The sequence below is a fragment of the Chinchilla lanigera genome, unplaced genomic scaffold (genome assembly GCF_000276665.1).
Source record: "Chinchilla lanigera isolate Chin_1 unplaced genomic scaffold, ChiLan1.0 scaffold00114, whole genome shotgun sequence".
NCBI lineage: Eukaryota > Metazoa > Chordata > Mammalia > Rodentia > Chinchillidae > Chinchilla > Chinchilla lanigera.
Genome location: NW_004955515.1, coordinates 3,023,291 through 3,036,804, shown reverse-complemented (window position 1 = coordinate 3,036,804; position 13,514 = coordinate 3,023,291). Strand labels below are relative to the sequence as shown.

At 50.6% G+C, this 13,514-nt stretch overlaps 1 protein-coding gene across 1 annotated transcript; it reads left to right on the top strand.

Annotated features, from left to right (window-relative positions):
- Window positions 1–808: 808 nt before the first annotated feature.
- On the top strand, window positions 809–12,547 carry S1pr3 (sphingosine-1-phosphate receptor 3). Its single transcript, XM_005408882.1, has 2 exons — window positions 809–1,012; window positions 9,373–12,547. Exon 2 carries the CDS (start codon window positions 9,506–9,508, stop codon window positions 10,640–10,642), a length of 1,137 nt encoding a protein of 378 aa, XP_005408939.1. The 5' UTR covers window positions 809–1,012; window positions 9,373–9,505; the 3' UTR covers window positions 10,643–12,547.
- The last annotated feature ends 967 nt before the right edge of the window (window positions 12,548–13,514 follow it).

The window sequence follows — 13,514 nt, the reverse complement described above, 5'->3', positions numbered from 1 at the left end:
TGGAGCCTGAAGGCCAGGCAAACTGGTCTCAGGGAACACTGAGGGGGGCGGGTCCCCAGCTCAGGCATTCACACTGTCACTGAGTCACTGGGGAAGTGGACAGCCCCGCAGCTGCTCAGGGGCAAGACTCCTGCCTGAGGGCTTGCTTTCCTCACCAGCAAACAAAAGAAAAGGCGGAGGCCGGTAGAAATGCACCAACTTCAAGCAGCGTGGCAGGTGCGCCCCAAAACAGCACCCAGCATCCATTCCATCTTGACAGGCGGGCGTGGGCTCCTCCGCAGGCGAGAGCGCAAAGAAGGAAACCCAGATCTGTTCTGCAAGCCTCTCGGGCCCCAGGCTGCCTGCCAGGACTTCACAGCCTGGCAGGCCTCCGGTTCTCCCTCCTTTTCGGTCATTCCCTCCTCTTCTTTTGGTCTCTCTTTTTCCACCTCCTCCTCCTTTCTCTTTCTTTCTGTCCGTTCAGCCACAAAGCTGCTAGGACTGTTTCTGTGTGCAGGCAGTCAAGGCCTGCACTTTTCTAATTGCCGGTCTGGCAGTCCCCTTCCCGAGATTCCTCTGTTGGAAGACTTCGCACCGATGACCCACCATCCACACAGGAGGGCAAATCCCGGACTGGGGCGCACGGAGCCGGGCGCACGTGGCCGAGGAGCTGGGCTGGGGGGGGAATGGGCGGGGAGGTGGGCGGGGCGGCGGTGGACGGGAGATGGGCAGGGCAATGAGTGGGCGGGGCGAGGGCGGTGGGCGGGACGAGGGTGGGCACGGGGCCGACGATGGGCGTGGCGGCAGGCTGGTGGGCAGGACACGGGGTTGGGCGGGCGGACGCAAAAGTTTGCGCTTTGACTTGGCTGGGACAGAGGCTGAGCAAGCCGGTTGAGGGACACGCTATAAGGACCGGGAGTCTGCGACGGCCCGGAGGAGACCCAGGCCACAGCGGCATCCCGAGCCCGAGAGTGTGGTCTCAGCCGAGGCGACCCCCAGGATGCTGGCGCCCCGGTGCCCTCTGCGGATGGAGGTGAGCGACTCGGCGGCGGCTGGGCTGTCCAATCCCGGCTGGGGCTTGGACTGTGGGACCCACTTTTCGGATCCCGGGCCTGCCACCCCACATCAGCACCGGCCCCCCGCCACCCAGGCTGTCCGCAGTGAAGTCTGAGTCCCGCGGGCCCAGAGGCGTGGCTCCTTTTCAGCTGCTGTTGGGAATTTGGAAACCAGGGGTGTCTGAAAACCCTGAATGAACGGAGGTGGCGTTTCATGGAGCAGCTCCATCAGTCGTTTTCTTTGGACAGTTAGAAAGTTAGGGGCCCTCCCGGGACGAGGGCCAGGGTCTGGAGGCGGGGGAAGGGTCTTTCGCGTGAAAAAATCGGTTTTTTAGGTTACATTAGCCGCAAAATTCCAGTTTTCCTAACATGTCTCCAACAAGGCAATCAGAGCTGTCAGGACGGGAACTGAAAGACAAAGGTCTCCACAGTGCAATAAGTAAGGTTCCTATGGCAAACTGGGCGCTCACAACTGAGATACTGCCTAGGAGGGGCCTTGCACCCCTTAACTACCCCGGCCGCACATGGTGTCTGTTTGTCTCTCTTTCTAGCTTTGAGCTTCCCAATCGCTATTTCTTTGTGGTGTTTTATATTTAGGTGTAACAGAGATGTCTCACTGGATTTTTAAAGAGACATACTTTATTCTGAACATTACACTAAAGAGGGTAGTGGCATGGACAGGGGGCTCCTCTGCTACGTGCGTGCTTCTCTCCTGTAGCCGGAGCTCTGAGATGTCCAGAATTGTGTCTAAGATCTGGACATTAGAAGTCTCAGATGTTATGTAAAGTCACGTATGCATAATTTACCTTTCAATATTCCTTTCTTCATAGATGAAAGTCTTGCAGGCAAAATTAAGAAAGCCAATTCCTAGAGAGCGCAGGGAAGGACTATGTTCTACAGGCAAATGACTAGCGAGGATGACTGTGGCCAGGGCTGATTTTGTGCGGGTGGTGGTGGTGATGGGTGGGTGTGTCGTGCTGAAGAATCATAGAAGTGTCCCAACCTGTACAATTTCTTAATTGATACAGAATTCAATGTTAGGATGAGTACTTTTGTTGCCAGAAAAGAATCCCACATTTTTTTTCAATCAGCAAACCAGCAAACATTCACATTGGGTTTAAGTCACTCCTAATCCCTGACACCAGAGACCTAACCTGCAAAGCCAGCCCTTAGGAGACTGCTCTTAAGACATGGAGGGAATGATGTCTCAGCCAGTTTCCATTTTGAAAGCCACTCATCCTCCTTACATTTGTGTTTTTTTTTTAAGGCACAGGAGTTTCCTAATGTTCTACCATATTTGGATTGTAGAAATTCCCGTTTCCTGTAGAAGAATCTTAACATATTGGTCTAGTGATCTGATTTCTCATAATCCGGGGGTTTTCCTCTTTCTTTTTTTCTCAAACATCCGAAAAATTGAACAGAAATTATGATATCAGAAAAATTCAACAGAAGTCATGACGTTTATTTCCACATCTCCTCCCTCTTCCTCAGTACCTACACTGTGTGAATGTACTTTTATTACAAAAACAGTGAGAATTTCAGCTTCTTGTACCTTGGAGAAGCTCAGAGTTGCCTTATGGTAAAACCCCTTTTTACTGCCAGAGCCTGGGGCCACCCTTAACCAAGCTGTTCTGGTTAGCGGGGAGGAGGCTGTGGGTGATCTAAACCTGTGTCCTTACATCTAGCTTCATATTTCCTTTCCTATCAGTTCTGAAGCTATTTAATATCATTCCTTTGCCCTGCATTTTCTGCTGAACGAATTACACTAAGAGATTTCCCATATGCTTTTAGATATGATTTTTTTAAAAAGCCAATATACTGAGTGGAATTCTACTGAGTTTCAGTTAATACTACATTTCAATGATTGTTTTTATTACAGATACTCATAAATGTAAAGTCTCTTTTGCTCAGTCTACTACCCTTCCTCTCTCCCTCCTTCCTTCCATCTCTCTCGTTTGTTGTTTTTTGTTCTTTGCTTTCTGTTTTTTGAGGAATCAAAGCTGTGTCAGTTCAACAAGGGAACAGACCAGCTAGGTCAAATCGGAGAAAAGATTGTTCAGCAGAGAGTGGACACCCACGGGTGGGTGTTCCTCCTTGGCACTGTACTGACATCCATTGGCACAGGGAGCTCCGGGGAGGGTACCATGATCCTTGGCCTGGAAGTTTCTGACCCATTTCCCTGGCTTCAGAGTTTCCCAGCTCTTTAGGTAAAGCCGTCAGGATAGCATTTCAGCATTTTGCTAGTGCAGTAGCTCTAAGCAATTCAGCTATAAAGCACACTGGAGAAACTTTTACGACCTCATTAACCCACAAGTGGCAAGGTGATGGTTTCCCACAGCATTCTTCCCTGCTGGGAGGCACTGCAAGCAGACAACCCGGACATCCAGCCTAGCCAGGCCTCACACAAATGACAAGGAGCCCCTCCTCTGGCCACAGTTTCTGCCTGTCTATGTCCAGAAGGTACAAGTTACTTAGGGGACTCCTGGGACCGTAGGTCACCGTCTTGGGAAGGCACCGCTCACTTGCATCTGCCCATAGCTGTCTCTTGGAGCCTGTTTGCACACTCCTGCATCCCTCTGTGGCAGTCTTGGTGGTATGTCAACCCCATGGCCTTACTGAGAACAAACAGGGTAGAGAAAGACACACTGATCGGGAAGCAAAGTGGGCAAAACAAACCCTAACCCCAGATTCAGTTTCCTTCTGTGGATGCCTCTGGAAGCTCAGGAAGCCGTTCCCAGGGAGATGCCTTGGACAGTGCCCAAGGACCCTGGGGCACAATCCCGATGTGTGAGGTCCCCTGGACTGTGCCTGGATCTGCGACAGCACTGAGCCTTCTTTGCTAAAGCACCCACGGGAAGGTCACCGACACGCAGCCAAGCACATGTGCTTCCATACTCTGAACAAAAGCGGAGAGGATGCCAGCCCCGTCCCTGGTGTGTCTGTAATGCTTGCTGTTTCACACAGGGCTCTGTTCATGGGCTGAGCTCAAAGTGCCAAGACTGAGGCTCTGTGTGTGAAGCCCATGTTTCGCGTGAACTATCTCTGAAGGCAGCGTGAGCTCACCCAGAACAACCAGCACAAAGGAAAAGACTCATTAGCAAAGGGATTTTGCTGGGCCTTTTACATGAGCTGGCTCATTCCTTCCTTTCTAAGTTCTTGGGAGTGAAAAAGGAAAAGAGAAAAGGAAAATTGTTGCTTCCCAAGACAGTTTGCTTGTTGGCAAATATTTGCTGTTCTAATTCAGTGTGGAGGATGAAGAGGCATGGGAGGACATACCTTTCATAAATACAGCATCCTGTTTCTGACCAGTTGAAAGTTCTTCCTATGCCTTTCTTTTATGGTGAGGGGAGGGAAGCTAGACTGTAGAAGTATTTTTTTTCTTTTCCTTTTTATAGTTTGTTTATTTTTCAAGCCGACATGTGTGGAGAAAGTCGGACTCGAATATAGAAAGCACATCTGGAATCCATCTGCCCCCTCTCTTGCCCCCCCCCCCGGCGGCAGTCCTTGGAGTAGGGGAAGGTAGGCATTCCCTCACAGGCAGGGTCCAACTTGGGGTCATCCACCACAGCATCCTCTTCCAGAGGACATTTTATTCTTCCTTGGCAGAAAGAAAGCACGTTGGAGGTGGAATGCTTAACGTAGGCTGGGTGCTCCCAGCATAACGAGGCCGCAGGGCAGACTGTCAGGTCTCGGGGTCCTCAGGGAAGCTCAGATGGTGTAGACAGTGATGCAGACAGAAAACCGCTGAGTCCCTGGCCAAGCCGGGGAAAGGGGAGGGAGGGCCTGCCTGGGCTGTCAGGGGGCTGCTTCGCACAGGACTGGGAACTGAGTGTTTTGCACTGATGAACTTACCAGGAATTTGTGTTGGTTAACAGATCACTGCTAATGAGGGACAGCACTGTCACCCTGGAGCTCATCCTCCTTTTGCAATAGGCTCAGCTTTTTGAGTATGTATAGCACTACTGTGCTCAGAGCCACTTTTCCCAGCATCTGGCTTTAAGTACCCAGATGGAAAGTAATTAGTGATCAGAGTAAAACCTAAACTTCCTACTATATTGAGCAGCCTTACCTGCCCCCCATGCTTAGGATGCCCAGCACCTCTGAGTCAGGCTAAAACCCACCTTAGACATCAGCATGTCCTTCAGAAATCCAGGGCGGCATCCAGAACACAGGCGTATTCACCAAGAGAACCTCCTCAACCAGCCCTAGTGTCACTACTACACATGGGCAACCCGGGCCGTAGAAGACAAGAATGAACAGAGGTTTGAGTGCCTTTCCACACAGTGGATAATGGCTTGCCTATGTCCATTTGAGTCCACAGGCCTGTTTTGCACACGATCCTGGTGACAGAAGTGCACCAGGCACATTACATCCTGTGGGTTTTGGGGAGAAGCCTAGATATGACAACACTTGGGGCCTGCAGTGACTAGAAGGGCTACTAGGTGACATGTGGAGGTAGGGCCCATCTGGTGCTGGTCTGGGCGCTGGCCTCACGGGTATTTTGGGTATGCTGGGTAGGTGCCTGGTGATCAGGACCCAGGTGCCCACAGCACCCGACGCTCCTACAGTGACCCAGCAGCGGCAGAGTGAGCAAGGCTCTCTGGAGATGGAGCGTTCTTCCTGCAAGCTCGGGGTCTGCGGCCGGCTCCCCTCGGGAGTGGAAGGGAGAACTTTCCCATGACATGGTCTTGACTGCGCACAATAATGTTTGGACGTATCGAAAATCAATCTGGCCCTCAGCCCAGCACTTAATTCTTAGGATGGAGCCAGCTTTATAAGGTTGCTAATTCAGAGAAAATAAGCTTTTAGGGTCCAGAGAGAGATATCTTTAAGTTATGCAAATGAGGAGAATCATATTTAACAAAACATATTTTTCAAAAATATGCTCCATGAGGGATGATGCCAGATAGAGGAAAATGATAAGTCAAGCATTAATGGGAAAGTATGTTCACCTTCAAGAGCCAGAGTGCATCTGGCACATCTTCTACCATTTTTACTGTAGTTAATCACTCTTATTGTTCGCTTGTTTTTCTTATGCTATGCTCAGTCTTATAAAAAGAAGGGAAACATCCGAAGATGTGAGTCTGCAGAGCCGCATATCTCTCTTCCTTCTGAGAGCAGCTCCAGATCTTGCCATTTGAAGAGATTCATTCCCTTCTACCTACTCTGTGTGGCAAGATCCGAGGCATATAGAACATTCAGGAGAGGCCCATGGTAGAGAAAGTAGCATGTGGGGTTACTGTGAGGGAAGTGAGGCCCAGAAGACAAGCTGAGAGAGCACAAGCACAGTCTGAATTATAAGCACACACCCGTACTACCACAAAGACGGGGAGTGTGGAGCGGTACCTGAACCCTCACCTGAGCTGGGAGACAGGGCTTCAGGCATCAGCACTGGGACCTGTCTGTCCAAGCTGGTGAGTTCTGGTGCAGAAGTCCCTGTGGTGGGAGGCATAGCCAGCCTCAGCCGAGCATATCATGGGCAGGGCAGCTGGAAGCTAGAAGTGGAGCCCGGGAGGGTCGCTCCTGCCACTGTGTGAGTCTGGCAGGCCCGTTCAGCAGCATGGTGATGGCTCCAGGCCAGCTGCTGTGGAAGGGGAGAACACCCACAGGACACGGCACTGGACACTGGTCACTGATGACGACCTTTCCTGCCTCAGCTCAGATGCACCCACATGATGTCCTGATCAGGATGGAAACGGAGCAGAGTGAGGGCACGGATGTAGTAATTCTCCAGCCACTGTCTACAGATTAAAAAGTAATAATAACTGGATAAGCAGGGCACAAGCGTCTGTCAGGCACCACGCGTGTGCAGGGTGCTAGGAAAACGGTGCCCTGCAGTCTGAGAGAGTGAGATAAGACTCTCTGGGCAAAGCACCCATGTGTGAATGAGTTTGTAGTCCTTGAGCAGAGAATTCCAGCTGCTCATTATTTCTACCCTTCCAAAGACAGCTTGCAGCCAGCAAGCAGCCTCAGGGAAAAGTCACTGGGGACTACAGGACAGGTGGAATGTGACTTGGGCTTGAAGGACAGACAGGGTCTCAATAAAAGGAGGCAAGGGAAGCGGGCACTGCTCACTGACTGTCCTGTCTGTCTCCAGGGGAACCTGCCCAGGGCCTGGCCAGGTGGGGTGCTGCCCTTGTGTGTGGGGGGTGGGCTCATAAGTGACATGGGTGGTGACCTGGATCATCATGCCAGCCTCGCCTCTCGGGGCAACTTTCTTCTCTGAAACTAGAAGAGGGCCCAGGCCAACATGGAAAGGTCTGCGACAGCAAGTGACACTCAAAAGACCTCGAGAATCCCAGGCAGCTCTCATGGATGGTGCAAGCTGGGGCCGGGGCAGTTCCAGGCAGAGCACAGACATCAGCGCCAACAGTAGCCAGGGCTTCCGGAACAACTGACCCTTCCAGGCTCCAGGAGGCTGGGAGAAATCTCTTCAAAGAAGCCACAGACTGTCTTCTCCCTACCTTGGAAAGTACAAGTAGTGTGGGGCAGGAAGGGCTTGGACAACACCTGCTGTCCCTGGAAGATCAGGAGGGTTTGGAAACCATGGGAATAACCTGCTTTTAGCCCCAGAGCACAGGGTCCTCTGGCAAGGGGCAAGGCCCTCACTGGGACTGGGGTCCGTGTGGGCAGGAGCTCAGGGGCAGGTGAGGCCCTCACATGCTAGTAAGCCCCAATTGCTGAGTCCTATGTACCGCAGAGTGGGCCTTGTGTCTCTGAACTTAATTTACAGCAGTAGCTTAATAGTTAAAAATATCTTCAGTAGACACACAGGGTGGGCTACTTTAAGTTAACCTCATTTGGTCTTCATTAGATATTTTAAATACTCAAATAATTTTAATTTAAAATATATGATTTCACATGATCCCACTCACATGTAAAAATTTGACTTCATAGAAGTAGACAGGACAGGGGCTGGGGATATAGTTCAGTGGCATAAGTGCCTGCCTGGCAAGCGCAGGGTCATGAGTTCGATCCCCGGTACCACAAAAAAAACAAACAAACAAAAAAAGAAGTAGACAGGACAGAACTGGTTACCACAGGGTGGGAAGCGGGTGGGGGAAAGAGCGGAGTTGGGTAGCAGGTACAGAGTTATAGTTAAATAGAAGGATAAGCTCCAGGGTTCTATAGCACGCTCAGGGAGACTGGGGCTTATAAAAAGCTGTAAGAGAGGGTTTCAAAAGTTCCCAATACAAAAAAATGAAAAAAGTTTGAGGAGGTGGAAACCCTAATTACCCCGATTTGATTATCGCACACTGTAGACATGCATCAAGTTATCACTCTAACCCCATTCATAGGTGCAATTATGTGTCAGTTGCAAATAAAAAGTAAGGTTTGTGCACTCAAAGCAATTTCTGCCTTGGGAGTGGAGTCTGCAGCATTATCAGGATCACAGGAGGCCAGTCAGGACTATCAGTGGGTCAGGAAGGCCCACGCTGGGCGCAGGGCAGGAAGAATTCCAGTTTAGCACCCATGGAGGGCCTGGAGCCTGGGACCACTGCCTTCCTGTCCCGCTGGGCTTCCATATGTGTTGTTCTTCCGGCTCACATGCACCGTGTAGTTAGTTATACCTATTGTCTGGGCCTCTCTCTCTGGCAATGCTAGGAACAGAACTCAGGGCTGTAAGTAATAGAAGTCAATGCTGTACCGCTGAACTACACCCCAGCCCAGGCCTCTGCATTTTAAGCCATGCTCAAAATCTGTGTGAGTTTCTTTGCATTCCTTCCCTTTTCTCCTTCAACCTGGGCAGCAGCTGCTTACTTGCTGGAGGTCGTCACCCCTTCCTCACTGCGCTCTGAGCTCAGCTGTGCCATGTGGCTGTGGTCAGCTGTCACTGCTCTTCCTACCGGCCCACGTCTGGCTAAGGGAGCCACCTAGGAAGTGTGGGCACTTCCCAGGATGTCACTCCCAACGGCAGGGAGGTCTCAGAAGTCCAGCAGGCATTGTTCCTGATTCCTTTCTGGATGTTTGCTTTTTTTCCTGAGAAAACCGTGTTTTTCTCTGGTTATCTGGGGTAATGATTTACCAGCTTCTGTGCAGTAGATGAGGACTAACTGGCTGCCACTTCCTGGTGCCCGTAGATTTCCAAGTGGAGGCTTTATTTGGGTCTGTGTGTCTTGCTTACATGATTGCATGATTCATGCATTGAGTTTCCCTCTCTTGGGAACGAGCTCCAGACCCCAAATAGCTTCCCCGTCTCCACTGCCCACAAATGTGGCCTGTGTTTAAAGATGCCTCTGCAGCCCTGACCTCTAAGGCTGTCCGGATTCCTGCGCGCTGACCTGGCTCTGTGACTGACCCCTAACCCACGGTCACCCTCTGCCCTGTCTCCTTACAGGAGCCAGCTCCCAGCCTCCTGTTGGAGTCCTGTCTGCGCCTTCCGGGAGCTGCAGCCACAGTCGCGCTCGGGCCTTGACATGAGCGTTCCCCGGGCGCCCTCTGGTGGCTTGTGCAGCTAACTGTCGGAGTCGATGGCAGCCACGATCCCGCCAATCTCGCCCACCCGGCCTGCCTCGGCCAATGAGACGCTGCGGAAACATTACAGCTACGTGGGGAAGCTGGAAGACAGGCTGAAGGACCCCTCCGAGGGCAGCACGCTCACCACTGCCCTCTTCCTGGTGCTCTGCAGCTTCATCGTCTTGGAGAACCTGATGGTTCTGATCGCTATCTGGAAGAACAATAAGTTTCACAACCGCATGTACTTTTTCATCGGCAACCTGGCTCTGTGCGACCTGCTGGCCGGGGTGCTGTACAAGGTCAACATTCTGATGTCGGGTCAGAAGACGTTCAGCCTGTCCCTGACCGTCTGGTTCATCAGGGAGGGCAGTATGTTTGTGGCTCTGGGGGCGTCCACCTGCAGTTTGCTGGCCATTGCCATCGAGCGCCACCTGACCATGATCAAGATGAGGCCCTATGATGCCAACAAGAAGCACCGGGTCTTCCTTCTGATTGGCATGTGCTGGCTCATCGCCTTCTCGCTGGGCGCCTTGCCCATCCTGGGCTGGAACTGCCTGCAGAACCTGCCCGACTGCTCCACCATCTTGCCTCTATACTCCAAGAAGTACATCGCCTTCTGCATCAGCATCTTCACAGCCATCCTGGTGACCATCGTGATCCTGTATGCCCGCATCTACTTCCTGGTGAAGTCTAGCAGCCGCAAGGTGGCCAGCCACAACTCCGAGCGGTCCATGGCCCTGCTGCGGACGGTGGTGATTGTGGTGAGCGTGTTTATCGCCTGCTGGTCCCCTCTCTTCATCCTCTTCCTCATCGATGTGGCCTGCAGGGTCAAGCAGTGCTCTGTCCTCTTCCAAGACCGGTGGTTCATCATGCTGGCTGTCCTCAACTCTGCCATGAACCCTGTCATCTACACGCTGGCCAGCAAGGAGATGCGGCGCGCCTTCTTCCGTCTGGTCTGCAACTGCCTGGTCAAGGGCCCAGGGGCTCACGCCTCGCCCATGCAGCCTGCTCTAGACCCAAGCAAGAGCAAATCTAGCAGCAGCAACAGCAGCCACTCCCCGAAGATCAAGGAAGACCTTCCCCCTGCGGCCACCTCATCTTGCACCATTGACAGAAACCGAATCCTTCAGAATGGGGTGCTCTGCAAGTGAGCCCCTCCCGGCGGCCCGCCCTGCAGCCACGCGCTTATTTATTGCACGCACGTCTTGATTCAGTGTGGACCTTCCAAGAGCTGTGACTCAGGAGATCTATTTGACATTGCCTGACAGCCTGGCCAGTGTGGACGTCTCCCGAGGAGAGGACCAAGGAACTGTCAAGCCATTTCAATGCAGACAACGTGCCTTGTCCATTTTCAGAGTCTTCTGAATGTCTTAAGCTGCTTACATCATCCGCCACCTTCCTTTGGATTCTGGCTACCACTTTCCATGGTTCACAGAGGGGGAAGGTGACAGGCCTCATGGTAGTCTCCGTGGGCCTCTGGGTGATGTTTTGATGACTTAACACTACCAGTGATTGTGCGTAGGAATTGTATATTCATCGGTTTCTGTGTCGCATGGAATGTGTGTGCCATGAATTGGCCATATGGTGCCTACGGTCTCAGCACCCCATGCAGTTATGTAACTGGTCCTGTAAATGTGTTCAAACTACATCACCAGGCCCGAGGACTTGTGCCCCCAGGCCCTTGGACTGATAGGAGGTCTGCTGGAAAGCACATTTGTAAAGCCCAGGTGTATGGTCTGACCCAGCCAGCCCTGTGTTCCTCCTGTCCTGTGTCTTGTCATTTTAAGCACATCCAGAAGCCAGATCATGTGATTGTGAAAGCCAGCTGAGCTCTCCCAGGGCCTGTGTGTCTTCCCACCAACCACAAAAGGAGCCTGCAAATGTGAGGCAAGGGTTCACCTTGGGAGTCACAGAGTTTCCACCCCAACAGAAGGTTTACAAAACAGCCCTTCTGATTCTTTGTCAAGTTCGGTTCTTACCAGAAAAGCGCAGAGTCAGGAACCACTCATACTGACGTCACCACCCAGTAGCTGGGGCCATCAGCAAAGTCCCCAGCATCTTGAGAGCAAACACTGATCATGCATACCACTGCTGTGCTGTGTTCTTTGTGAAAACAACCTTGGAAAGGGTGAACCTCGCACCAGAGCTCCCTAAAGGTTTAGGTTCAGTGAGAATTTTGCCTTATTAATACCTAAAAGAGCAGTCTTAACACATGAATGACTTTTTGTAAGAGAAAGTGATTCCTCGATGTACCCGATGTAAGCGGCTGTTACCCAGGGGTGTTTCCATGAGTCCTGGGTAACCTCTGCATCCTGACCAAAGACTTTCCTCATTTGCATTCCTGATGAGATAGAACCTGTTGGTAAGGAGATGTTCCTTAGGGACATGTATTGTTGCGTTCTGTATATCACTAAAAAGTTGTGTGTTCTCTCAGCCGATAGCATGAGAAGACCTAAGGCATTTCTAGGAAAAAAAAAATCAAGGGTGTGAGGGAGGCCACATGCATTTTCACCTAGGAAGTGAAGTGATTTTAAAAGTTCATCGGTCATAGTTTTGAGTTACTTTGGAAGCCTCAGCTCTCTGTGTCACTAATTCTCATTACACCTTGTTCCATTATCCAGACTTCTCCGATGCCTTTGTGTGTTGGTTTTCACTCATTAACCCTTCTAGAAGCCATTTCCACTGTTTCTGCTGGGAGGTATTCATGTGTGTGGTATGTCAATAAGGTGCCTTGGAGATAACACAAAGCTTTTAAGCAATCTGAACTTCAAATACACGAAGAAAGTAATTGTGATCATTGATTTAGGCAAAAACCCATCACCTCTGACACCATTCACAGGCGCACCCCTAACCAGTGACTTGCGGGTCATTTAGCAGTGGAGCTGTCCCGGCTCTTGCCATGAAAGTTGGAGTCTGATGATCTTATGCGCCACACAGAATTTATGTGTTCGATCTCACTGCAGTTAGTAGCCTTTACTCTTTCCAATGTGTTTGTTTAAAAATAAAAATCCAGTGTATATTTGTTTAAAAAATAAAACCAAAAGCCGTTATGTAAACCAGTTTCTGAGAGTCTCTGTGGTGGGATAGGATTGCCTCATTGTGTTTTCCTGGAGCCATCCCCTGGCAAACTTGCCTCTTACCCCGTACCTGTGTTTCTCAGCATTTTGGGAGCAAACCACATTTAAAACCCAAATCACTCTTTCACCTAAGGATGCTTTGGTTGTTGGCACTCTTCACATCAGTTTTGGTAGATCCTTATTTTTCTGGGATGGGTAAGAGCTCCTTTGATAGGGAAGAAATTGTGAGAAAGTCTTGCCCCAGGAAATAGAACGTTTGGTCCTGTTTCATCTGCTACTATTTATGCCAGAGAATCCATCAGAACCAGCCTTTGCATTAGCTCTTCCCCTTAGAAATGATATGTCTGAGCTTCTTGTGTTTGGCATAAATGTCCTGGTGGTGACACTATTGCCCCAGTGCCACCAAGAACTGCAGCTTTCCCTCTCCTCTCCAACCTTGTTTGGCCGACCAAGTGCTAGATCATGACATTAACTCGAGACCCCCAAGGCTACCTTTACCGCCCACCATTTTTCATTCTCCTGGGAAATAACTAAAAGCACCCATTTCCTAGAGGAAAGTTTCAAACTGCCCTGCTTCCTTTTGTGAGGCAGTAGGGGACCCATCCTGCAAATGAAAGAGACTTTTCACAGTAGCCTTTATTGCCAGCAGACTTACATGTATAGCCATCCAAACGATTAGCTGTTTAAAAAGTGTCATTACTCTCAACTTTTGAGCCATAGTTACTCTGCACTGGTACAGAGCCTTTCACAGAGATGTAACAAGGTGTATTTTATAGAAAATGTCTAATTACACTGCCAGTTCCATGCTTGTAAATTGTATCTACAATGCAAAACCTCAACACCCAAATGTTTTTAGTATCTAAGTCAAACATCCAAAGAGGTTGCTATGTAATCAGAAATGCACGTACCACTATTCTGATAATAAAGGCACATTGTCCCATAACCA